Source organism: Erythranthe guttata, chromosome 4 (genome assembly GCF_056151865.1).
Source record: "Erythranthe guttata isolate IM_541 chromosome 4, IM_541, whole genome shotgun sequence".
NCBI classification, from domain to species: Eukaryota; Viridiplantae; Streptophyta; class Magnoliopsida; order Lamiales; family Phrymaceae; genus Erythranthe; species Erythranthe guttata.
In genome coordinates, this window is record NC_142536.1 from 5,334,597 (window position 1) to 5,362,092 (window position 27,496).

The window sequence follows — 27,496 nt, forward strand, 5'->3', positions numbered from 1 at the left end:
GTGACTATGATCGTGAGATTGTTCTCTTAGTTCCTGCATAAATATTTAAAATTAAGAGACAATATTTAAGGGATTTCGTATAAAAACATACGAAATGTAAGCTACATTTCGTGTAAACACACACGAAATAAGAACTTGCATTTCGTAGTGTTTACCACGAAATGGAAGCTTGAATTTCGTATGATTGGGTACGAAACAAACAACAAACAATTTTAATACAGATTTCGTATAGTGTTACACGAAATGAAAGCATATATTTCGTGTGTTATAACACGAAATGTGTAAAAACGTTGGAAACGAACAAAAAACGTGTATTTTCACCTCAAAATCGAAGCCGTTGTCATCCATGTCGATAATACTTGTGCTCTAACTGATATTGGTCGAAAAATTACTAATATTGATAAATTTTAAGAATAAAAAGGTTGAGAGTGTTTGAGAGGGTATTTGGATAAGATTTGGAAAAGAAAAAAAAAATGAATTATTTTGCACTGCGACCGGTAAAAACCACACTGATAATAGCAAGCCCATTTGAGAAATCACATCCATCCCCTGCAATTTGTAAATTTCTTACATTTGCCCCTGCAAAAGGGTGTTAGGTAAATTTACAAATTTCAAAAAAAAAAAAAAAAAAAAGAATTTACAAATTTCAAGAGGTGGACATGTTTATTGCAAAATGAGGGTTGTTTTTGTAAATAGACCTTACTTGAAGGGACAGTTGTAATTTTCCCAAGTCCAATGGATCCAAATTCACTTTTGGATAGATTCAATTGTTTTTTTGTTAATCGCAATTTTTTTCTAAAACAAAAAGGAAAAAAACCAAAAAGTTGTATACATATAATTGTATAATTATTAGATAAAATACATATTATTATTTGATAAACATTATTTGAAATGTTTCCTTCAAATATAGAAAAATTTCGAATATTTTCATAACATACGTGAAAACAATAAATGTGCTAAGATTTTCTAAAAAGAATCGAAATTCTGAAGTTACCTGATTTTGTCAGGATCCGGAATTTTTTAAATCAAAATTGAAAGTCTGGCCAATTCAAAAAAGACCAATTTCGATTCGATATGTCTAGTTTTCAGTTTTCACCACTATTCACAATCACCGACATCTACTATTACATGTAATTCTGCAAATACCACCTAATTTTGTTATTCGATATAACATATATTCAATCACTTAAAAGATATGTACGCTATTGATAAATTATATTTAAAAAAAATTACTAGTAGACATCTATGTAGCACGGAAACATCAACTTCTTGCGGATACGTTTCGTATTCGACATTTAAGAACACTTGTCGGACACCTTATGGACCATATTGCAATTTTAGAAAAGTTAGAAACATGTTACAATAGTTAATTTTCAAGTATTTGTGTTGTTCCACTCATTATTTGTATAATTTAATCATCAATAGTATTTGTGAATATAAACATATATATGTTTATAAAACATATTCATATACTACTAATATTTACACATTCTCCCCGCGTTTTAGTATTCCCATTTTTTGGACATACCATTTCCCCTGTCCGTCTTCCCACTTTCGCGTATCATTGTTTGCATGTCCGAGCTACATAGGTAGACCCAGTATAAATATTAAATAACCAAATATTATCTTTACTAGATAATTAATTAGTCATTACTCAGTAGATAATCAATGTAATTGAATTTAATCAAATACATTTATATGTAAAATCGAATTGATTTGAGTAATGCAAATATTTTTCTTAGAAGTACATTAATTTATTTTCCTTTCATCTAAAATTAAAATACTAATAGATAATACGACACAACCAAATAAATTCAAAAGTCAAACACAATAATAAAATATTAATAAATTCGTGCCCAGTTGTGAAAAAGCCAATTATACATACATGATTGATGAATGAATGAATGATGATACCTTGAAAAGAAGATGAGCAAGCTGATATCTTCTTCTTCTTCTTCTTCTTCAAATGCATTCTGCACTTGTTATTTCAAAAATTATTTTCTTCAAATGCTGTTATACATCATCAGCATTTATCTGCTATCGAATATTCCGAATTCAAATGGTTTTGATCCAATAATTCAGCTCCCCTCATCTGGGCTCTACGAAAACAATTTCAGCAGGTCAAAAATTGTACTCAACATCGATGATTTCGGTGCCAATGGCGACGGAATTACTGATAACACCAAGGTATTAATCAACATTTCCATTATTATTATTATTATTATTCATTTTCTTTTCATTTTTATCCTACACTTTTTACTGCGTGGGAAAGTGTGTTTATTTAATTATTTTGATTTAGTGATTGTTGAATTTTCAATTCGTTTTGGGGGTTTTTGTGGTGGATTGCTAGGGTTCATAATGAGAGAGTTCACATTCTTGCAGAAAATCATGCGTTTGGTTTTATGACAAGTATTTTTATAAACTTATAATCCATCAATTTCATTTGGATTATAATGTAGAAATTAGCTATAGATTACACTGTTTCGTCGGAATAATCGAGTGAGCCTCGATTTAGTTATTTCTCATTAAAATTAGCTATGAGCTAGCCCTTACTTCTGTACTGTTATCAGATTCAGCTTAAGATTTAGAGTCTTGACTAAATTTTGTTTATTTCGATCGGTTTTTCACTGAATAAATGCAGGTATCGTAATCGAAAGCATTTTGTATGATCTTTAGATATAATTATTGAGTAATGCATCCTTTATTTTCCGGGGAAAAAAAATCCTTTGTATCTATCTTGTAGTAATTATTTTTTTTTCGATGTTTCAGATTCTGCAAAATGTTTGGAAGGTGGCATGTTCGATACCATCGACCGTGAAAATTGTGATTCCAAAAGGGAACTCGTATCTAGTAAAACCTATCGACTTTCCGGGGCCTTGCGAGTCAAATGTGACACTAAGAGTAAGAGCTTAATTCCCTTACTAATATACTTTCTTCCAAAATTGTAATTCAGAACTAATAAATACTAAATATATGCAATTTATAGAGTGTTGTTGATCACACGAAACTTATATTGATAAAATATTTCAATATATACGAATAGATTTCTGGTACTGTTGTTGCACCCCGTGATCCTGAGGTATGGAACGGTTCGAATGTACATAAGTGGCTTTATTTTCATGGAGTGAAGCAACTCACTGTAGAAGGGGGCGGAATTATTGATGGAATGGGGCAGAGATGGTGGGCCCGGTCTTGCAAGATCAACGAATCAAATGTACACTGATCTTATTTTATCGTATTTTTTCACAATCACAGCCATATAATGCTCTCATTATTTTGTCTGAAACTTATTCTGATATTATTTATTTGCAGCCTTGCACACATGCGCCAACGGTTAGTACTGCTTGCATTTCTTTGATTTTCTTGATTTCCTTGCTTCTTTTTTTTTTTTTTTTTTTTTGCATTTTGCACCGTGTATTTATTCTAATTGTCGAAAAAAATCCGTATGTTATTTCTATTAGCATAATCCCCTAAGATTGAAAGTTACCGCTTGAGGGGTTTATGGTAATAAATATAACATGGGAATATTTCTAGGCAATTCGAAAAAAACACAAGGGTTTTTGTTTTGTTTTTTTTTTTCTTTTGCAATTTACTCTGATTTTTAAGGTCGATTGGAAAATGATGCAGGCGATTACTTTCCATAAATGCAACAACTTGAAAGTCAGAGATATTACTCTGGTTAACAGTCAACAAATGCACGTGGCGTTTACTAACTGTGTGCATGTTGCAGTTTCTGGTGTGAGAGTTACAGCTCCTGCCGATAGTCCTAACACCGACGGGGTCCACATAAGTGCGTCGACACATTTTGAACTCAAAGATGCCATTATCGGCACAGGTTTGTTTCTTCGATTATTACCAAATTACACTTCAATAACGAAGAAATGAAAATTCGTCTCGGTCTTACAAAAAAGACCAACATGCATACGTTTTCTTGGCTGACTAAATAGTGCCGTTTTATATACATGCCTAATTAGTGTCGTTTTAAAATGTCAAGTAAAATCATATGTTCTGTGAATTCTTGAAATTTCTAACTTTTTTTTCTTTTTGGTCTGATTTTTTTTGGCAGGAGATGACTGTATATCAATAGTCGGCAATTCTTCACGTGTTCGTATAAAGAACATTGTGTGTGGACCAGGCCATGGTATTAGGTATATATATATTATTTAATGCAAAAATTGTTCCAATTAGCTATATAGCTTATAATAATGTCTTATATTTTCAGTATCGGAAGTTTGGGAAAATCAAATTCATCCGCTGCAGTGAGAGATGTTGTCGTCGATGGGGCAGTTTTGACAAATACCGAAAATGGGGTCAGAATAAAAACATGGCAGGTAATAATAAAACATTTCTTTACAATTTATTTTCCATATATTTTCACATTCACACACCTCGTTTAAACCTCTTAAGCCTTTCTCAGGGAGGCAGCGGTTTTGCAAGGAAAATCACCTTCCAGAATATACAAATGCACAATGTATCGAATCCGATTATAATCGATCAATATTACTGCGACTCTCCAATCCCTTGTTTAAATCAGGTATTAATTATTTTAATTTTCTCTAAATATTCTGGCTATACTCAAATTAACAAGAAATATTAAAAAAAAAATTTGTTACAATACAGACTTCAGCAGTGATAATTGACAGCGTTTCTTTCCGAAACATCAAAGGCACATCAGCAACAGAGGATGCTATCGTTTTGTCATGTAGCGAAAGCCATCCGTGTAAAAAAATATATTTGGAAAATATTCAGCTCGTTTCATTTTCCGAGATGATTATTGCGCAGTCTTTTTGTTGGGAAGCTTACGGCACTAGCTCGGGTTCGATCTGTCCACCTTCTTGCATTTCGTCGGTATTGTAGATTCCACGTTTATATATTTATAATTTATACATAATCATGCACGTTTACATACAAGTGTGTCTAAAAATGTGTGGTATATATATATCTCCACACGTGTGCGGTCAGATATGTTGCACCGAGTGTAACATAGAATAAACTGCATCTATATTCGACACGATGACAAGTCCAGCTCAGCAAGCTTGCAGAAAGACGAAGATGTTTTCTTTTCTAAGCATAAAAGCTCTGAATTCGGCTACGTAAGATATATATGTTGTACTATGGTTCGTGGAGGTTTGCGGTGAATATATAAATCGTTTAACGGTGATTAATTAGTAATTACTAAGCTATTTGTCATTGATTAATGTCCAAAACAGAGGATGCCTATTTTTTATTTTTATTTATTTATTTTCTTTTTGGATTGGCAAACTGTCGAAAATACACTAAGAGTATTACAAATTCACCAAGAACACACACTAGAAAAAACTGAAACTGTTTTTTCATCAACTCTTCGGTCGTTGGTAGCTTGAGCTGCTCCATTCTTCACCGTTCGATCTTGAGCTCCTCTCGATCAATACATTCTTCAGCTTCTAGAAGATTGAATCACAAATCAACATATATCACTATTTCGAACAAAGCTACCAACATTCTAGAAATTTCGACACAAAATTAGGTATCCTAATAATGAATTAGTCCAAGAATGCAGAAAGTATAAGAAAAGAATGATTCTATTGATAAATTAAAGGATAGATTCCTACCTAACAAACTTAGCTTCCCAAATAATTGGCACCCTCTCCCCAAATATGTATCATTTTTAGACCAAAAAAGATTAAATATTTTAGACAAAAATAAATGAATAAATAATGTTCAAATATTTACCTAACGAGCTATATATATAGACTACTTTTAGGTATTCTCTTATTAGGTAGAGATACTTAATTTGTGGCAATGATAATAACATTAATAATTAATTATTTAATACAATTAAACAATCATGTAGCTCAAACTTCTCATCTATAAATAATGTATTAATTCCCTCTCGCTATGCATTGCAAGTAGTAGAGTTTCACAAAATCAGCATCCACAAAGAAAAAAAAAAGAATATGAATATGGATTTACGGGACAAGCCTGCAGCGGTGGACGGCCGACGAGGCGGTGGGAAAGTGGTGGCGGCGCCGCCGCCAAAGAAGGCGGAGAAGAAGGCAACGGAGGACATAAATGAAAGTGCAGAGGCATTCATAAGGAGATTTAGGCAGCAACTTCTTCTGCAGAGAATGGAGTCAATAATAGAGAACAACTATGATCAAATGCTTAAAAGGGGCGCTTACTAGTTAATTAATTACTAGCAAATAATTTCTCACTTGGAGAAAATTTTAATTATTATGAACTATGCTTAAAAACATTTTACTTCTTCGTAGTCTAGTCGAGCAAAGTTCGGGCACTTGAAGATATTGATAAAAATAAAAATATATAGTATTTTTGTATGTATACTAGTAATTTGACACGTGCGATGTATGTGATTTTATAAAAAAGGTTAGGCAGATTGTAGTTCAAGTTATTCAAGCAATTCCGTCGAAAACTGTGTGTTATTTTATATCGGCCCCTAGATTATATATATATATATATACTAGTATTTTTGTATGTATATAAGTATGTACGCATGTCAATGATATTAAAGTAGTCTATGAAATAAATTTGTCTTGTGATTAATTTACTAACCTAATGTAGTATATATGAAGACTTTGTGCTAATTTAATTGGTCTTGATTTTTTTTTTCCCTATAGTATTTTCCTTTTTTTATAAGTTAATGTATGTGATGCTGCTGAAATGTCGATTGGGCAACTCAAAAGTCTTAGAATCCACAATGGTAGAGAATGCCGAAAACTACTGCCACGTGTCTGAAGTAGTTAAAGGGAAGGGGTCCACTCGTTGCAGCTCAAATGCCGAATGAGCGACCTAAAAGTATTTCAATCCGTAAGAATAGAGATCCACTCATTAATAAGCATATATATATATATATATATATATATATATATATATATATATATATATATATATATATATATATATATATATATATATATATATATATATATATATATATATATATATATTGAATCTGGTTGAATAAATAACAAGTACATTAACAAATATGGAAAAAGTATAACCCATGCCCATAATAAAAAATGCCATTAATTTTATCCTTAAAATACAGAATTACTACAAATTAGGATGTAATTGTTATTGGGTTAAGGCTTTTATTGAAAAAAATCACATTTATTACCAAAATCTATTTATTTTAAAATTAAATTTAGTACAAGGAAGTAAATTTGCTAACTGATGATTAATTAGCCAATATAGAATTAATTAAATCTATTATAATCCAAATTATTATTATTATTATTATTATTATTATTATTATTATTATTATTATTATTATTATTATTATTATTATTATTATTATTATTATTATTATTATTATTATTATTATTATTATTATTATTATTATTATTATTATTATTATTATTATTATTATTATTATTATTATTATTATTATTATTATTATTATTATTATTATTATTATTATTATTATTATTATTATTATTATTATTATTATTATTATCTATATTATATATAAAACTAAGATACACAATCAAAGTTTTCTAATTGAGGAGATTGAGTTCATAATGTTTTATAAATTTCAAAATAACCCCACTTACCATATTCACCCATATTACTAATGAATTAATTTCACATTATTAGTTTTTATTTTTTTATCTCTCCTACATGTCAAAATGGTGTCTTTTTATTGGTTATTGATTTTCCTTTTTAATCCATTGCATCATATTAAAAAACGTAAATATATAAATGGACATTCCACTTAATTTCCGTTAATTAAATTTTATGCACAATATTATATTAATTGCCAAAAAAACCCAATTTTCAAATTTCATCTATCCTACATGGCAAAATAGTGTCTTTTTATTGGTTAATGATTTTTTTTATTATAATATTTTCATTAAAAAATTGTGGGACTGAAATGCAATTATGTTCCACCACATATATCACATATTATTATTAATTTCAAAATAGCCCAACTTACCATAGTCACCCATAGTATTAATGAATTAATTTCACAATAATGAATTTTAAATTTTATCACTCCTACATGTCAAAATGGTGTCTTTTTATTGGTTATTGATTTTCCTTTTTAATCCATTGCTTCATATTAAAAAAACATAAATATATAAATGGACATTCCACTTAATTTGGGTTAATTAAATTTTATACACAATATTATATTAATTGCCAAAAAAACCCAATTTTCAAATTTCATCTATCCTACATGGCAAAATAGTGTCCTTTTATTGGTTAACGATTTTTTTTTATTATAATATTTTCATTAAAAAAATCGTGGGACTGAAATGCAATTATGTCCCACCACATATATCACATATTATTATTAATTTCAAAATAACCCAACTTACCATATTCACCCATATTACTAATTAATTAATTTCACAACAATAATTTTTAAATATTATATCTCTCCTACATGTCAAAATGGTGTCTTTTTATTGGTTATTGATTTTCCTTTTGGGTCCATTGCATCATATTAAAAAGAATATTAAAAAAAATCGTGGGACTGAAATGCAATTATGTTCCACCACCTATATCACAAATTATTATTAATTTCAAAATAACAAAACTTACCATAGTCACCCATAGTATTAATGAATTAATTTCACAATAAATTTTATCATCAATTTATATTAATTACTTTTTTTGTTACCTTTTTTATATTCACTAACTCTACTATAAATTATCATTCAACATGATGTACATTCTTCAACTTTTCCACATACTTTTTTTTTTTCTGTTTCGGAGATATTGAGAGAATTCTTGAAAAAGAATTGCATTGGTATCACCTACATGCAATGGTATATTCATCATACTCTCTTTTTTAGTGTAACAATGAATTATTGCTTTATTTTGTATCTGATTTCTTCATTCAATTTTATATGTAGCCTTTAAAGAATGCTTTTGTTGAGGCTTCTCGGTTGACCGGATTGTCTACTATCAATATTCGATACGAGGAGGGAAATTATTTTCAAGTTGCGGTATCTTCGCGCCAAAAACATGGAAAAATGTATATGTTGTTGACTAAGGGTTGGACAGAGTTTTGTTACGCACATAACATGGTTTGCGGCCACACGTATTCTTTTTTTTTTAACCAATGGGATGATGTACTTGAGGTGTGGCACGACCCAGCCTTTCCAACGATATGATATGTCTTCGCCCTCATTAAAGTTTTATTATTAATAATATGAGTTGCATCGATTTATAAATAATTTCCATTTCTTTTAGTGTTTTATTTATCATGTTGAAAGAGCATTGTATACCATTAACATAATTATGCGCTTCCACATGAAAACGAATATCCATAAAATAATTAAATAAATATGTAGAAACGATAAAACAATTATAATATATTACAAAAATAGTCACAATATATATATATATATATATATATATATATATATATATATATATATATATATATATATATATATATATATATATATATATATATATATATATATAATGAAGGTTGGGAAAACGTACTCTTTTCAGTGCAACGTTAACAAAAATGTCTTAACAGTGGAGCTTATTGATGGAAATTAGCAGGATCGTTGAGTTTACCCCTATTAGTTTATTATTAAACCTAATATTGCAATGTTTTTTAATTTTTACATATGGTTGTGTTTTTATTAATGTAACTCATTGGTTTTTATGTTAGATTTTATATTTTAGATGAAAGTTTGAGTACTGTTATTCTAAAATAGAAACATTAAACAATATGGAAACCAACTCTTGATTTCGTGATTTAACCATTGAGCTAGAATGTCGTAATATATTATAACCTCTTCTAATTTAATTTAAAATTATGCATTCATATTTGTATAAATATAAAACTTATAATATAATATAATAGCAATACCATAATTAACCTCTGTTTATTTATGGTATAAACTTATAAAATAATATTATTTTATCATATAGTAGTATTTTATAATGGCTAATATAATTGAGATGATTATCTATATTAGCAGCTAATTGAAAAAAATAAAAAATAAAATCAATGTTTATACGTGTATGTCAATTACGGGATTGCAATTAAGTCCAATTCACAATTAATGAAAACAAACACTCTTATTAAATACGTATATGTATACTCCTACATTAATGCATAGGTTAGAGTAAATGTGAATAATTTCACTTTTAAATATTCCATTTGTTTTCCAACTAATCCCTAAATTATAGTACATGTGGATATTATATTAAGGGAAAAAAATATATACTCTCGGTTATATATATATATATAATATGACTAATCCTAATTTATGTATTTTATTTATAGGAAATTCCTTAATTTTACTTAATTACATGGATTATGAATATTTATTAACTATAAATTACTCTAATTTCGGTACTATTAAATATAATTGTATTTTATTTACTATAATTACGGAACTAAAATTTAGGAATTATAATATCATTTACTATAGGAATCATTTACTATGATTTAGGAATTATTAAATATCATCATATTATATATACACGGTTCATTTCATTGTTTATTCTAAACTGCAGGATAATATTGTTCTCTCGATACTTCATCAGCCGACCATCGTTCTCTTTTTGTGAATCGTGAGTATAATATCATTTTAGAATAATCTTTTACCTTTTTTTTTAATTTTTTTCTTTCACGATACCCGAGCATATGAATTAATGTAACTTTATCATATAGATTATATATTATACTTTATGCATATTTTGGAATCTATATAATTCAAGAGTTGTTATCGTATATTCATCTTTTATTGTTTGATTTAATTCACTAACAAATTTTTGATTACGTGTATAAAACACATATAGATGTCAAGGCAAGTAGATCTCATTTGAAACTTGGGAGGTGAAAAAAAGTCATGGAATCTCAAAATCCGTGTTTTGCACATTTGGAAACAGCCAAATTATTTTAAGAAAGATCTTCAAGACATGGAGACGATATTCATTGATGAACAGGTGATTATTTTATTTTAATACGTCAAATATGATTGTTAGGAAATTATATTTTTCACATTTGTTTTTTCATTACGCAGGGTGATACAGTGCAAGCTTCCATTAAGTATACACTGTTATACAGATTTGAGTCTAAGATCAAAGTGAACAGATGTTATGTAATGTCAAACCTATCTGCTTTTTTTAGTGTCAAGACCTACAAGCATGCCTTGAATGACTATAGAGTCACTTTTGAATATACATCTAATGTGAGAGAAGTTGACGTTCCGTCCATTCCAATGTATTCATTTAAGTTCACACCTTACGCAGAAATACAACAAGCGTCAAACAACAATGAGTATACGATAGGTATTAATTTTTTCCATTGATGTTTTTCTTAATATTTAGCATTTATTTACTGGATGTATTCTTACAATTGTTTAATATTAATTGCAGATGTTATTGGATCGCTTTTGTCGATAGGTTCATTGAATCACTTATCGGGTGGAACAAAACAAAACATTCCATTTGAACTTGAAGATATTGAGTATTTTCAAAAATCACTAAAATATATTTTTTTTTGGATTTTAAATCATTTATGTTTTCATGTCTTTTACATATCAAATATCATTTTATTTGTTATGCAAGTGGTTCGAAGGTCAACTGTTTGTTATGGGGAAAGTTTGCTGAATACATATTTCAACGAATTCAAGATAATATTGGTGTAGGGCCGTATATTGTTGTAATACAATTTGCAACGACTGAGATAAAGAATGGTATTAGTTTGTTCAATAATTTCTTTTATGCATCATGCATAACTAATGTTAGGGTCATTTATTACATTTCACTATTATTGTTATGTTTTCGTAGGTGAAGTTCAGGTATCTAACCATTGGCATTCATCACGCGTGCTTATAAATGAGGATATACCTGCAATTAACGAGTTCAAATCGAGGGTGCAATTGTATATTTAAATGCATTAATTACGTTTTTTTTAAATTTTTTTTTTTCATTACGATTTATTTGCATGTAACTTTTCATTTTAGTCTCATTCGGAGTAAACCAAATAGCGGTCAAGTGATAAGTCAAATATCGTCGCAGTCTTCTTACTCGATGGAAGATGATTTCATACGTAAGACTGTCAGAAAAAATTTGGACGAACTGAGTGACACAAATGAGGTAATAACGATGTATTTGCTACATTATTTATTCGTACATTTTCAGTAAAAATACTAATATGAATCATTTATCAAGATTGATTATAACTATACTTAACTGATGCTTATTTTCACATTTTAGCCTGGCAAATATGTTGTATTGGCCACTATTAAGGGTCTTGTGAAAACATCAAAGTGGTGGTACAATGGTTGCATTAAGTGTAATAGATATGCTAGACATGATTCAAAAATGTGGTATTGTCACGTTTGCAAAGCTCATTAGCCTACTGCTAAGCCAACGTATGTACTATTTATTTTTTCTTTGGATTAATTATATTACTATTCTAATAATACTTTTCATTCACATTTTGTTATTCTCTTTAGTTATAAAGTTGAAGTCATTGTCATGGACGATACAAATTCAGCTTCGATGATTGTATTTGGGAAAGAAGCTGAAAGGATGCTAGATATTCCTGTAGAATCATTAATTCAAACAGTCCAAAACAGGGTACATTGATCAACCACTCATCCTTTTTTTTTTTTTATCTAAAATATACATTTTTTTAGAGTAATCAATTAATTTTGTATTTTTATCATTTATTTATTTTTAATGCTATGAAGGGAGAAGAACCTTTGGAGTATCCTATGGAACTTGAGGGGTTAATTGATCGAAGAATGTTATTCAAAATTGCTATCAAGGGTGATAATGTTGCCAATGAAGATCATAAAACCTACAATGTTCAAAAAGTTTGCACAGATGATACTATCATTGCTTCATTCTTGAAGCATTACAAAATGGATGCGGTATTGATAATTAACTTTAATATAATTATTTCTTTTTATTTTAATACGTGGTTTTTTAATGTGTATGTATTTTATAATATTGCAGAAACATGATAATGGTTCATCGTCGCTGAGTGTCAATTATGACAACGATGGGTGTGTCTTCTCATCAAAGGTTGACGATTTATTTTTGATTAATTGTTCATATGGTGCACGTAAGAGATGTTTCACGAATACACAAATATTTTACGTAATTATTTGCTAATTAATAGGACTCTGGAACGTGTTCTAATTTTAACGATGGCGTTGTGGATGGTGATATCACAACTAATGCTATTGTGGATGATGATGTCAACGCTATTACTCCAATGAAGCGATCCAACGATTGTATTTTGGATAGTATTCTCAATGATCCTACCGTCCAGCAATCATCCACCAAATTATTGAAAAAGATCGAACAAGAGAAAATGGAGTAATGTATTATTTAAATTTATTCGTCATTTTTTGTTATTCATTTCGATTTTCTTTGGTATTTCGTATTTAGAGACATAATACGTATTTCTATTTTGAGACAATGTCCTTAATACTTTTGCATGAAGTTTATTTCAATAAAGTTACTTAAGTTTTTTAATGCGGCAAACGTATTTATTCATTTATGCCAAAATGAATTATGAATATAAATAAAATTGTTTATATATTTGAACATTAATTGGGTTACAAAGATTATACATTTACATACGAAAGAGAGTACCCATATAGATAACATTGTTATTTTTACGTAAATATTTGTATTTATAAATATAATAATCTATATTATATTCTACGATCTACGTAATATATTTTATGAAACATTTACGTATGAATTAGATTAATCACCCATGTGTTAATATATTTTCAAATAAAATTGATAAATTAATACCGGTTAAAATGATTTTTATAATTACATGTATTAAATTAACAATAATAAATTGTTATAACATGTTTAGTAACCAACTTATTCACACGTAAATGCCTCTTTCAATATGGAAATTAAATATTTTACATTCTACTAAAACCTATTAATATTTATGTTTTTTAATCTCGCGTTGTGTTTACGGTAATAGGATCCGATATTTTCAATAAAATATACATTATTTAAGGCAAATATATTAATCATCTATATAAGATTTTTAGTTTTTTTTTCTATTAACTTTGACATTAATTTTGGAATCCGTGGACTGTAACAATTAAAAAGTGATATGAATATAGTGTGTGTATTTTCTAACTTTATTTTAAATACTCATATATTTTGAAATATTTTGATTATAGAAAGAGTATTAATTCATGCAATGTTAACTTAAGTCAATTATATTTTTAAAATACCACCATATATCATTTATTCCTAGATTAAAGCTCATTTTAAAATTTGAATTTTTAATTTTTAATCTACTTTCCAAATTATGCGTATATTCCAAACTATATAATCTACTGATGATGCTAAAATATAGCTCACCTAGGGTGATGTAGAGAATGAACTGGGAGAGCAAAGCAGATCAGTAGCTTGACAACTTGATGATCATGAGGTACCTGCGATCATAGAACACATGAACTAAGCCGGGGGTTGATCCGGCGGAAACCCCTCCGACGCTCAAGTCAGACGTGCTGATCATAGAAATAGTCCAGAGAATACAGTTGATAGTATTGCTCAGTTAATAGGACGTACCTTAATAAAATGAGGAAAACCTCTATTTATATGTCGTTTATTGGGTTGGGTTTGCTTTGTTGGGCCCAAGCCTTACTTGAAGGTGTTTGGGCCTCGGTGATATTGGTCTTCGACATTGGGCTCGTGGCCCAGTAGGTAAATAACTTGTAGGCCCATTGGGTTGGCCCAATTAGGCATATCATTAAGCCCCCCACTCTCGAGTCGATGTGGGGGCCATGTCGAAATGGGTTCTCAATCGTGTCGAGAGTGAAAATTGTAGTGTTCGTTCTTTGGCATATGGCCTGATGGTGTGCGAAAATGCATTGGAGCGTGTGTCGGAGGGGCGTGAATGCGCGTTGGCGCGACTAAGTTGTCGCTATGTAAGTTATTTGAGTGGTCGGTGTTGTCCCGCGACGATGTAGTAGCGAATTGTCTCCTCGTGGGAGTTGTCTCGTCGCGGGGTAATATAGTTGATCGAGTTATCTCCTCGTGGGAGTTGTTTTGCGATAATGTGGTAGCACGGATCAAGTAATCTCCTCGTGGGAGTTGTCTCGTCGGGGGGTAATAGAGTTGATCAAGTTATCTCCTCGTGGGAGTTGTCTCGTGATAATGTAGTAGCACGGAGCTAGTATTCTCCTCGTGGGAGTTGTTATTTATCGACATTGTCAATGTTTTGACGCGTTGCTTGTATGTGTTTACATATAGCCTTGTGCGTGATGTACTTGAGGAGGGGATCAGGCTCTCAAGAGTTTTTTTATGGGGATCGTGCCCCTTGTTAGACCTCGTGGGTCGTAAGTATGTTTGGACCGTGGCCACGTTTTAATGAAGGACCCATCGAAAACAAGTAGATAAATTTTGAGTAATCAAGCTGGCCAGGCTATATAGATTCTCATAATATCTCTAAGTGTTTCTAGGGTTGTAATCGTGCTAACTTGAGCTTGCGATTATGTAGTGCATTGCGAGCGAGTTGTCTCTTCAAGAGAGTTGTCTTGCAGCGAAGTTGTAGAAGCATTGGATGACGCGCAACTGAGGAGCGTGCATATTGAGGTCGCTCTGAGCGAATTGTCTCCTCGTGGGAGTTGTCCCGCTGCGGGTTCGTAGTACCGAGCAAGTTGGCTCCTCGTGGGAGTTGTCTCGCTGCGGGTTGTCGTATGGAGCGAGTGGTCTCCTCGTGGGAGTTATCTCGCTGTGGTTTTGAGACCCGAGGGAGTTGGCTCCTCGTGGGAGTTGCCTCGCAACGGGTTATAGGACGGAGCGAGTGGTCTCCTCGTGGGAGTTATCTCGCTGTGGTTTCGTAGACCCGAGGGAGTTGGCTCCTCGTGGGAGTTGCCTCGCAACGAGTTTGTAGGATCGAGCGAGTTTGCTCCTCGTGGGAGTTGTCTCGCTATAGGTTGTAGAACCGAGCGAGTTGGCTCCTCGTGGGAGTTGTCTCGCGGTGGGTTTGTCTCGTAAGCCCCCCACTCTCGATTCGATGTGGGAGCCTAGTCGAAAATGATACCGGATCGTGTCGAGAGTAGATCGGTGCTGTAGTCTTGCGTTAATCGTTGGCATGGCGTGGAGAAATAATATTTTTTATTTGTCCATTTGAGAGCGTGCGCGATTTAGAGAGGCGCGTTGGAGAGCTTGCGTAATTTGGTGGAGCGTGTTGAAATTCACGTGTGATTTGGTGAAGCAGGCCAAAATCTATGCGCAATTTGGTGCAGTGTAGTTATAGTTCCGCGCGCCCCAAAGCAGGAGAGGAGGCGCGCGCATGGGGTCGCGCGCGCAATGAGGACGCGCGGCTATTGGGCGGCGCAATTAATGCGCGGAGAGAGAGAGAAAGTGATGGGAGGGTTTGATTTGATGGGGGCATGTGGAGGCGCGCGGACCAGAAAAAGTAGGAGAGAGAGAGGGTGGGGCGCGTGGTATCACGCGCGGAGAGATAGTAGAATAAGGGCGGGGCGCGTGATGTGCACGCGCTGAGAGAGATCAGTGGGGCGCGTGACGCGCACGCGCGCGTTGGTGCGTGGACGCCACGCGCAGTCTGTGTAGTTTTTTTTTTTTTTTTTTTTTTTTTTTTTTTTTGAAGCCGCGCGCGCGCGCGCGGCTTGGCTCGGCTCGGCTGCTCCCCCCCTTTTTTTTTTTTTTTTTTTTTTTTTTTTTTTGAGGTGGCGCGCGGCTCGGCTCTCTCGCGCGCGCGGTTCCGTTCTCTCGCGCGCGCGCGGCTCCGTTCTCTCGTGCGCGGCTCGGCTCCGCTCTCGCGCGCGCGCGCGGCTCAGCTCGGTCGCGGCTTGGCTTGGCAGCATTTTTTTTTTTTTTTTTTTTTTTTTTTTTAGTAGGGAGATTATACTCGTCTCTTGAGATGTGATGTGAACCCACTTGGGTTGAAAGGTAAGGGTGATGCCCAACCTTGGGATGGGGATAACTGCCCACTGTAGGATGATGCGCTCTAGGTGGATGCGCACGGTTATGCCATTGGTTCGCGCATGCGCGTCAGACCATTTTTCTGTTTTTGATGTAGGGACGTGAAACACTTGATGGGATGTGAAACCCCTTGGGGTTGAAAGGTAAGTGGATGTACCACCCTTGAGACGAGATGCCCAACTTTAGGATGGGATAGCCCCCATTTAGGATGAGGCGATCACGAATCACTGGGGTGAGATGCCCAACCTTGGCGATATATGGTGCCACTGATTCAGTGGCAGTACGAGTTGAATCTTCCGTGATCATACGCTGAAGGTCTTCTTCGGTTATCTGAACCGTTCGAAAAATAAGTGGAAATTGATCATGTTGAGGACCCAGTGGGGCCTCACGAGGAGGAGCGTTGGCTCCTGCTATGACGAATGAAATATTTTGGGGGCGATGTAAACCCCAGGGAGTCGATAACCCTTGGCGAGCGAAATATTTTGGGGGCAGATGTAATCCCCCAGGGAGTCGATAACCCTTGGCGAAAGAAATATTTTGGGGGCGATGTAAGCTCCCATGGAGTCGATGGCGGTGGTGCCATAGGTGGCTCCACATGTGGAGCAGGTGCTGGTATCGCGTTGGGAGCATCTGCTCCCATCGTGGCGATATATTGGGTCACGGCCTCTGTGACAGCGTGAGTTGAAGCTTCTGTTATCATGCGTTGAAGCGCATCCTCGGTTATTTGAACCATTCGAGGAGCAGGAGTGGTGGATCGGCGAGTGGTGGGTCCCGAGGGGGGATCACCTGAACCTCGCGAGGCGGATCCATGGGATGTGGAGGAGGTGGCAAGCCAGAGCCTCCACGAGGTGGGAGGTCGTTAGCTGTGTCATTTTCTCTCCGAGCAGACGCCTCAGGAGGATCTTGTTGGCTACGTGATCTGGTTTGCATCGTTCCCACAGACGGCGCCAAAATGATGATGCTAAAATATAGCTCACCTAGGGTGATGTAGAGAATGAACTGGGAGAGCAAAGCAGATCAGTAGCTTGACAACTTGATGATCCTGAGGTACCTGCGATCATAGAACACATGAACTAAGCCGGGGGTTGATCCGGCGGAAACCCCTCCGACGCTCAAGTCAGACGTGCTGATCATAGAAATAGTCCAGAGAATACAGTTGATAGTATTGCTCAGTTAATAGGACGTACCTTAATAAAATGAGGAAAACCTCTATTTATATGTCGTTTATTGGGTTGGGTTTGCTTTGTTGGGCCCAAGCCTTACTTGAAGGTGTTTGGGCCTCGGTGATATTGGTCTTCGACATTGGGCTCGTGGCCCAGTAGGTAAATAACTTGTAGGCCCATTGGGTTGGCCCAATTATGCATATCATCTACCTAACCCAATATTATTTTCAATAATCAAACCACATTCTTCAAATTATTGTACGTAAATATTTTCACTCAAGAATTATTGATTTTATTTCATTTCATTGGTTTTATAAAGTGCAGAAAAATTATATTATTTCAACTAATCATCATTTAGATATCGTTCTCTTTTTATGAATATTGAGTATAATAGTATTCTTACAATCCGATCCACGCAATACGGTACGTGGCATATAAGATCGATATTTTTTAGTTAACTTTTTTTTTCATTTATTTTATAGTGTTCGAGTATAGTTTTACTGAACGAATACATGTAGTTATTAGTTATTTACCATGTATTGCTATTAAAATCACATATAGTTCACATTGTGTAATCATCTCTTCATCTTTCCTTAGGCTCTCTAAATCATATATCTACTTTTTATTTTCTGCATATATTCATGACTTTACACTTTAGTCCAATTTAGGTATATTGTGGAACAATTATATAATTTTTATTCGTATTTGTTTCAAAGTATGTTTTAAATTACGTATACAATTTTATTATATTTATTTACATATTAAATTTTTTGAGTTGAGTAGATCTTATTCATATAAGATCTATGTATTTATATACATACATCTTATAAATAATTTAACAATTTATATGAAACATTTTTTTTATATGAAAGTCATTTAATTTTCTATGTATATGATTACAATATATTATATTATTCTTTTTTCCCATTCTAAGACACAATATGAAGAGATATTTTTGAATGCTACAAATATTGATTACTTTTAATTATATTTAATAGAAACATGCATACACACATCTAACTGTGCAACTTAAGTTTTGCAGGTTTATGTGCATAGTATTTACATATGGATAATAAACGAAAGACGCCTTCTTCACCTGAAAAATCTATATTATACGATGTACCTATTGGTAAGCTACATATTCGTGTTGTAAATGTAAATAGTTTTCAGGTATATTATCGATTTATTTTTTTATCTATAGTTTAAGATCTATCAATAGAAACAATTATTAAAAGGGATGCAAGCCCATGGCCACATGATTACCTTCATAACACTAGGTCTCCTGCTAATACTTACCAACGTAAGTTATCAATAATCGTTATTTACTTCATAATTCCATAGATGAAATATTTTTGTAAAATTATGGATATATAGATCATAACAAACAGTATGTGTTTTTATTACATGGTCATATATTTTCTTTAAATTAACTGTTATTTGTTCAAATTCAATGGACTCAGATAAACAAACTCCAATTCAGTCAGTATTTTCAACTAGAGAAGTCATCATGGACAATAATGTTTTGTCTCCAAAATTTGTTGGAAGTAAGTATTATCATTTTGTCACATATATATATATATATATATATATATATATATATATATATATATATATATATATATATATATATATATATATATATATATATATATATATATATATATATATATATATATATATATATATATTAAAGTACAACAAATTAATATGAAAACATTACAACAATAAAAAAATCGCAGGTTTTCCAAAGTCCTGTCAATTGACTGTCGACGGATCTCAGATGAAAGAGAACCAATTCGCCAGAAACATGTCTGACAATAGTACGTCATATATACATACCTATTTTTGTAGTTATTGATTGGGTATGGTTAATATTTATTATTAAATACGTTATCCTTTACTATTCATCAATATAAACGTGTAGGTTATATTGTTAAAGGAAAATGCAAAGAAATAATGATTGAACAAGTTGGAAGCAAACGAGGTAAACGAAGCATTACTGGACAAAAGAAATTGCTTGGTGACGCCTTCAAGGGAATTAATCTTGATCGAATGCGTGATAACGGCGTTCTAACCGACATATCCAATGGTTAGCTATTCAACTATATAAGGGTTAATTGCGTCGTTATTAATATATATTATATGGTACGTATGTATGAAATTTTATTGAATGGTCTTAATGAATATTTACATCTTCTTCATATTATAAGAAGTAAAATATTTTTGAACTACAAGTATAAATATCTAATTATACTTAAGTTTATATAATGCATTTAATATATATATTCATATATGTGTATATATACAATATATATATTTCCACATATAATTAATATCTACGGTTGTAATGTGTATACCACAGTATATGGAAGTCCGCACTCATCTTTGGAACATGTTGCAAAAGAAAAGGCTAAAGGTATTATTCCTAAACAATCAAAATTGCTAGGTGATCCTTCAAATCGAGTGAACATGGATCAAACCCAATCGAGTTATACTACAACTAATCGTTCAATTGGTAGTATTTAATTTAACTTTAAATACGAATATCACAAACTGCTCGATCTTATAGTATTTTTTTACCGTCATTATTTCGTATTGGTCATAACTAACTAAATTTTGTTCTCCCAATATCCTTCCACAGATGCTGTCAATAGTGTACGTAAAAAATCATTTCCAACATATACAGAAAAATTGACTAAGAAAAAGAAAGGTATTATATCAAGTATTTTTTAGCAATAAAAAACAAGTGGCATTAATTAAATGGGGAGTAATTGTGGTGTCGATGCTATGTTAGACGTTAATACTGTTATCTTTGTACAATTATTGCTAAATAATTATAAATAAATGAATTTTATAATAAAGAAGTTATGTTGTTAAAACAGATGACGTTGAGTACTGTCGCAATGGTGTATCTACATCGTGTGAAGAGCATTTACAAGTTACAAAATCTTATTACGAATCAAATAAAAGGTGCGATCTTATTTTCTAGGACTAATTTTATGTTTTATAAAATGATTAAGTGTGCAATACATGTAGACAATATTCCAATTTTTTCTTTCATTTCTATACAAGCTGAATGTTTACTATTATGTTAGTTGTACCGTGCGGAATGGAAAGAAGATGGCTAGGAGTGATAAAACAATTGACTCTGTAACACGTATGTTGGATATGACATCAGTACCCGCTATGTTGGTAGATGAGGATTTACAGACGTTAAGAGACAATTCTTCCGACAGCGGAGGTAATTATCTTTGTCATCATCTCATAACGTATCTCATTGTTATGCGTTATTTGTCAGTATATTTTTCTACTGTAATGATATTTTTCTGTTCATAAATGTAGATTCTGAATATGTTTTCAACGATGAGAATATTGACGATGCAGTTGACGATACTGGTAAATATCATTTTAATCTAACAACTTTTAATCTTAACATTACTAATTATATAAATTCATTACATTTTTTTAGATGAGTAATATTATTTAGTTAATTTTGGATAGATTATGAAGATCTTGGACACCAGACGTATGAATGTCCTTTTTGTGGTTCAATGATGTGGTACGGTGAAAGAATTGACAAGCATAGACAAACATCCAGGCCGAAATTTGGCTTATGTTGTATGTCCGGGAAAGTCCAGCTCCCAAAAATAAGAGATGCACCTCCTACACTTAACAGTTTAGTGTTTGGCACTGATCGGAGGAGCAAACATTTCCAAGAGAACGTACGATCGTATAATATGATGTTTTCTTTCACGTCGCTTGGTGGAAAAGTGCAGACATCTATTAATAACGGAGCTGGTCCATACACATTTCTGTTACACGGACATAATTATCATCTATTGGGCAGTTTATTGCCGGAAGAAGGCACTAGGCCTAAGTTTGCCCAACTTTACATTTTCGACACAGAAAATGAGATTCAGAATCGAATTGATGCCGTCAGGTAATTTTTTCGGAATTATATTCATGTTCTACGGAATATAGAGCTTACAAATTATAATTACATTATTTTTTATTTCACAGGTCCGGAAATCAATCTAACAATCTTGACCCAGCCATCGTTGCATCATTGAAAGATATGATTGACGGTAATAATGTACTTGCACAGCATTACCGCGCTGTTCGAGATCGTTTTTTCAATGATGGCCATCAAGGAGTAAAACTCAGATTGGTAAAGAGTCGCAGTACTGATGGCAGGACGTACAATCTTCCTAACGCAAGTGAAATAGCAGGCTTGATCGTTGGTGACTTTGACACACAAGAGGGTGTTTGGGATATTGTAGTTGAGACGCGCTCAAATAAGCTTCAACGAATCAGTGAGCTCCATCCTCTTTACTTGCCTCTACAGTATCCTCTTTTATTTCCTTACGGTGAAGATGGTTATCGAGACGATATCAGTTTGAGAGAATCTTCACTTGCTGATAATAGAAAACGAAGGAAGGTAAGCATGCGAGAATTCTTTGCATACCTAATTCAGAAACGGCATGGAGAACATTCGTTACTTTTGCATTCCAAGAAGTTATTTCAGCAGTTCTGTGTTGATGGATTTTCGATGGTTGAGTCACAGAGGTTGAATTTCATAAGGTTCAATCAGGATCAACTTAGGGTTGACATGTACAAGGGTATCGAAGAAAATATTTTTAAAGGAGACACTGAGGGTAAATCTGTTGGACAACACATTATAATTCCAGGGTCGTTCACCGCAGGTCCAAGGTATATGTTTAACAACTTCGTTGATGCTCTTCAAATATGTAACTGGATTGGATTTCCAACCATCTTCATCACCATCACATGCAATCCCCAATGGCCAGAAATACAAAGGGTGTTAAAAGATACAAATCTCAGGCCGGAGGATCGGCCAGACATTCTGTGTCATGTGTTCAAAATGAAGCTCGATAGTATGATGACGGAAATCAAGAAGGGCCGTATATTCAGACGTATTAGAGCATGTGAGTATTTAATTATATATCCATTTATAATTAAACATTCAATATGTTTATATAAATTAGATAATTTAGTCATGTGTGACTTTAACTACTTTTTGCTTCATTAGCAAAATTAATTCATATTTTTTAATACCGTATGTTTACATTTTTTATGCAGATGTCTGCACAATTGAATTTCAGAAACGAGGTCTACCGCATGCACATATTTTATTGTGGTTGCATAATGACGACAAGCCAAAGAATCCAGAAGAAATTGACAGGATCATATGTGCTGAAATTCCTGACGAAGAGAACGACAGAAAGATGTACCAGTTGGTGGAGAAGTATATGATACATGGACCGTGTGGACAGGCGAATTTGAAATCTCCATGTATGAAAGATAGAGCTTGCACGAAGCGATTTCCAAAGCCGTTTGTGCAGCGCACTGAATCAGATGCAGATGGGTTTACAGTGTATAGGAGAAGGGAAGATGGCAGAACAGTTACGAAGAAGAAGACTACTCTTGATAATGGGTTTGTGGTCCCCTACAATCGTATATTGTTGAGTAAATACCGAGCTCACATTAATATCGAGCTATGCAACCAAAACAAGTCAATTAAATACCTGTTCAAATACGTAAACAAGGGGCATGACTAGGGGTGGAGATCGGACGGATCGGATCGGATACGGTCCTTTCGGAAAATTTCCGATTTTTTTCGGAACCACAAAATCGATTCCGAATCCGATTCCGATTTTTTCGGAATTCAAGAACTGATTCCGATTCCGATTTTTTCGGAAGTTTCGGAAAATCGGAATATTTCGGAATTATTCATTTTTTGGATTTTTCGACGGTTTTCAAAGATAGAATGAGGGGCGGCGACAGGGCTGAGGCGCTGGTCATGCCAGAGCGAAGGAGGGGCGGTTTAGGTGTTGGTCGGCATAGAGAAATAGGGGCGGCGCTGGCTATGCTGCCGGAGAGAACGAGGGGCAGCGCTGGCGGTGCTACGCGCGTAGAGAAAGAGGGGCTGCTCAGGCGGTGCTCGGTGCTCGGCGGAGAGAACAAGAAGCGGGGCTAGTGGAAGAGATAAGAGATTCTATACAGAGAAAAGAATGGCTGGTGGTGGAAGAAATGAGAAATTGCAGAGGGAGAGAGTGGCTGGTGCGAGGGGAGAGAATGAGAGAGAGAGAGTTAGGCAATTAGGGTTTAGAATTCACGTAGGAAGAAATTGGGTTTGGGCTTTTGTTAATGTGGGCCTACGGTATTGATGGGCTGATGTAGCATATTTTTTAATAAGAAAAATGTAACTTCAAATTTATAATAATTAATAAATAGTAATAATTTTCGGAAATTTTCGGAATTATTCGGAAATATTTTCGGAAATTTCGGAATTATTTTCGGATCGGAATTCGGAATTTCCAAATATTTTATATACAATTCCGATTCCGATCCGATTTTTTTCGGAAAAATCGGAAATCGGAAATTCGGAAATCGGATCACAAAAAATGGTTCCAAAATCGGAAATATTCGGATCGGAACCGGCGGAAATCGGAAATTTCGTTCCGATTTCCACCCCTAGGCATGACCGAGTCACAGCGGCATTTTATGAGACACGCAATACAGATGGCGGTGCTGAGATTCGTGATGAGATAAAGATGTACTACGACTGCAGATATCTTTCGGCGTGCGAGGCAATGTGGAGGTTGTTTAACTTTGATATTCATTACAGAGACCCGTCCGTAATTAGGCTAAGCTTTCATCTCCCCGATCATCAGCCAATTGTCTTCAATGAAAACTAGTCGTTACAAACTGTGTTGGATAGGCCATCTGCCAAGCAAACTATGTTCCTGGCGTGGTTTGAGGCCAACAAGAACTATCCACATGCAAGGGACTTGAGGTACGGAGATTTTCCACAACAATTTGTGTATAAAGAGGATTCTCGAACTTGGGCGCCAAGGAAAAAAGGATTTTCTATCGGTAGGATTGCGAATGTTCCCCCTGGAAAGGGGGAAGACTATTACCTTAGGTTGCTACTTAACATTCAAAGGGGATGCACGTGCTACGAGGACATCAGAAAAGTTTTTGACATCGTCTACCCTACGTTCAGGGATGCATGTTATGTGTTGGGTTTGCTAGATGACGACAAAGAATACATAGATGCAATAAAAGAAGTGAATACTTGGGCATCGGGGGATAATATAAGAAAATTATTTGCGGTTATGCTGCTTTCCAATAGCTTAAGTCGGCCCGAACATGTTTGGCAAAGTTGTTGGTTGGATTTGGCTGAGGGTATTGCTTACAAACAACAACGTCTTCATAAAAATCCAGGTATGGCAATTTGTATGGCATTGCATTCAATTAGATTTCACGTATTAATCATTCTTTTAATATTGTCTTTGTACGATTTCAACTAGATGCACATAATTTATCCATTTTTTTATTGTTAAAGATTTACATATATCGGATGAAAGCTTGAAGAACTATACTCTCACCGAAATAGAAAAAAATATTGCAAAGCAATGGTAAAAGCCTGCAAAATTACGCGCCTATGCCAGTTCCAATCGAATACTCATCTGAGGACACAAAAAACATATTGGTGTTAGATGAATTGGATTACGACCGGTTTGAAATGGGTAGAGAACTTCAACAGTGTCTTGCTTCCATTACAGATGAGCAAAGAAAGGTTTATGATGTAGTCATGGATGCAGTAACCAATGACAGTGGTGGAATGTTCTTTCTATATGGCCATGGTGGAACGGGAAAGACGTTTCTATGGAAAACTCTTTCGGCTGCAGTTCGTTCGAAGGGAGAGATTGTAATTAACGTTGCATCGAGTGGTATAGCATCGTTATTGCTCCCCGGTGGAAGAACATATCATTCTCGATTCGGACTACCCATAAATGTACATGAGAGTTCCACCTGCAGCATATCGCAACAAAGTCCACAGGCAGAGTTGCTCATAAGGGCAAAGCTTATTATATGGGACGAGGCTCCTATGATGCATAGATACTGTTTTGAAGCCCTTGACAAGACAATGAAGTCAATATTACAGGCTGATAAACCCTTTGGTGGTAAGGTGGTTGTTCTTGGAGGTGATTTTAGGCAGATTTTACCAGTTGTGCTCAAAGCATCAAGGCAGGACATAGTACATGCTACGATAAACTCCTCTCCGCTGTGGAATTTCTGTCGTGTCATGAAGTTGACTAAGAACATGAGACTGCAGTCATGCTCTTCTCCATCTAATGTGGATGAGATAAAAGAATTTGGAGACTGGATACTGAATGTTGGTAATGGGGATGTTGGGGAAGACAATGATGGTGAAGCTTCGATAGAGATTCCAGCAGACATGTTGATTGGTGATTCAGAAGATCCATTCAGAGACTTACTCGAATTTGTTTACCCGGATTTGTTGAGTAACATGTACGATCGAGATTATTTTCAAGGGAGGGCAATTCTTGCACCAACTAATGAATGCGTCGAGTCTGTGAACGATCACTTAATGTCTATCCTTCCAGGAGAGGAGAAGGTGTACCTGAGCTCAGATAGTATGTGTAGGGACGAGCACACAACGGAGGATAATGCAGAAATTTATTCGACTGAATTCCTCAACACAATAAGATGCTCCGGAGTTCCTTCTCATGCGTTGAGGATCAAGGTTGGTGCACCCGTTATGCTAATAAGAAACATCGATCAAGCTAGAGGATTGTGCAACGGTACCCGACTTCAAATTATTAGAACTGGCATTCACGTTCTGAGTTGCAAAATTCTTTCCGGAAAAAATATCGGTGACATAGTGTTCATTCCTCGGATGACATTAATACCATCTAACTCCGGACTGCCAATTAAATTTCAGAGAAGACAATTTCCGTTGATTGTTTCTTTTGCAATGACGATAAATAAAAGCCAAGGCCAAACTCTTTCGCATGTTGGTTTGTATGTTCCTAGGCATGTTTTCAGCCATGGTGAACTATATGTTGCAGTGTCCAGAGTTAAGAGCAGAGGTGGCATCAAGATATTCATCAAGTCGGATTCGGGTGAACTCACCAATGTTACTAGAAATGTCGTGTACAAGGAAGTATTTCATCGAATTTGAAGGTAGAAAATATTTTCATATTTATCATTTATTCACGTAACAGGTTTTTTATTTTATTTTTAAAGAACTTATTCTTTTGCAGGTGTTTCTTATCCATATATTTTTCCCGGTGCGATGTTATTTTCAGTCATTTCCCTAGGGTGCTCGGTGCAATTCTTATTATCTTTTAAGATTTATTTTTGACGATATATTAGTATTTAATAGTATTCTTATATCATAACTATGAAGAACATGACATTTATAACATATTTTTATTATTGTTGGTCGATTACGTTATGTACTTAAATTCGGTGACCGTGATAATTGATATATGCGTAAATTTGTTTTTGAGACATGTATTTTCAGGTAGAAATATGTCGCCCCGTGCATCGCACGGGTGAATACTAGTTATTATTATTAT

General features: G+C 34.0%; 3 protein-coding genes across 3 annotated transcripts; all 3 read left to right on the forward strand.

Moving 5' to 3' along the window:
• The first annotated feature begins 1,806 nt into the window (after positions 1-1,806).
• On the forward strand, positions 1,807-5,241 carry LOC105972426 (putative polygalacturonase At1g80170). The gene is made up of 9 exons (XM_012997382.2): positions 1,807-2,187; positions 2,770-2,901; positions 3,044-3,214; positions 3,313-3,333; positions 3,628-3,835; positions 4,067-4,148; positions 4,223-4,331; positions 4,418-4,534; positions 4,621-5,241. Exons 1-9 carry the CDS (start codon positions 1,927-1,929, stop codon positions 4,855-4,857), a joined length of 1,338 nt encoding a protein of 445 aa, XP_012852836.2. The 5' UTR covers positions 1,807-1,926; the 3' UTR covers positions 4,858-5,241.
• A 5,652-nt stretch (positions 5,242-10,893) lies between these two features.
• LOC105951496 (uncharacterized) lies at positions 10,894-24,081 on the forward strand. Its single transcript, XM_088817430.1, has 21 exons — positions 10,894-10,920; positions 10,998-11,265; positions 11,353-11,443; positions 11,545-11,672; positions 11,767-11,860; positions 11,943-12,075; positions 12,196-12,308; positions 12,438-12,561; positions 12,675-12,857; positions 12,943-13,011; positions 13,109-13,223; positions 19,823-19,903; positions 20,008-20,172; positions 20,446-20,499; positions 20,966-21,053; positions 21,179-21,324; positions 21,426-21,479; positions 21,585-22,023; positions 22,104-23,029; positions 23,184-23,558; positions 23,867-24,081. Exons 1-21 carry the CDS (start codon positions 10,894-10,896, stop codon positions 24,079-24,081), a joined length of 3,888 nt encoding a protein of 1,295 aa, XP_088673556.1.
• Positions 24,082-25,538: 1,457 nt separating this feature from the next.
• On the forward strand, positions 25,539-27,124 carry LOC148770982 (uncharacterized). The gene has a single exon (XM_088816643.1). The coding sequence runs from the start codon at positions 25,552-25,554 to the stop codon at positions 27,094-27,096; it is 1,545 nt and encodes a 514-aa protein (XP_088672769.1). The 5' UTR covers positions 25,539-25,551; the 3' UTR covers positions 27,097-27,124.
• Positions 27,125-27,496: the final 372 nt, after the last annotated feature.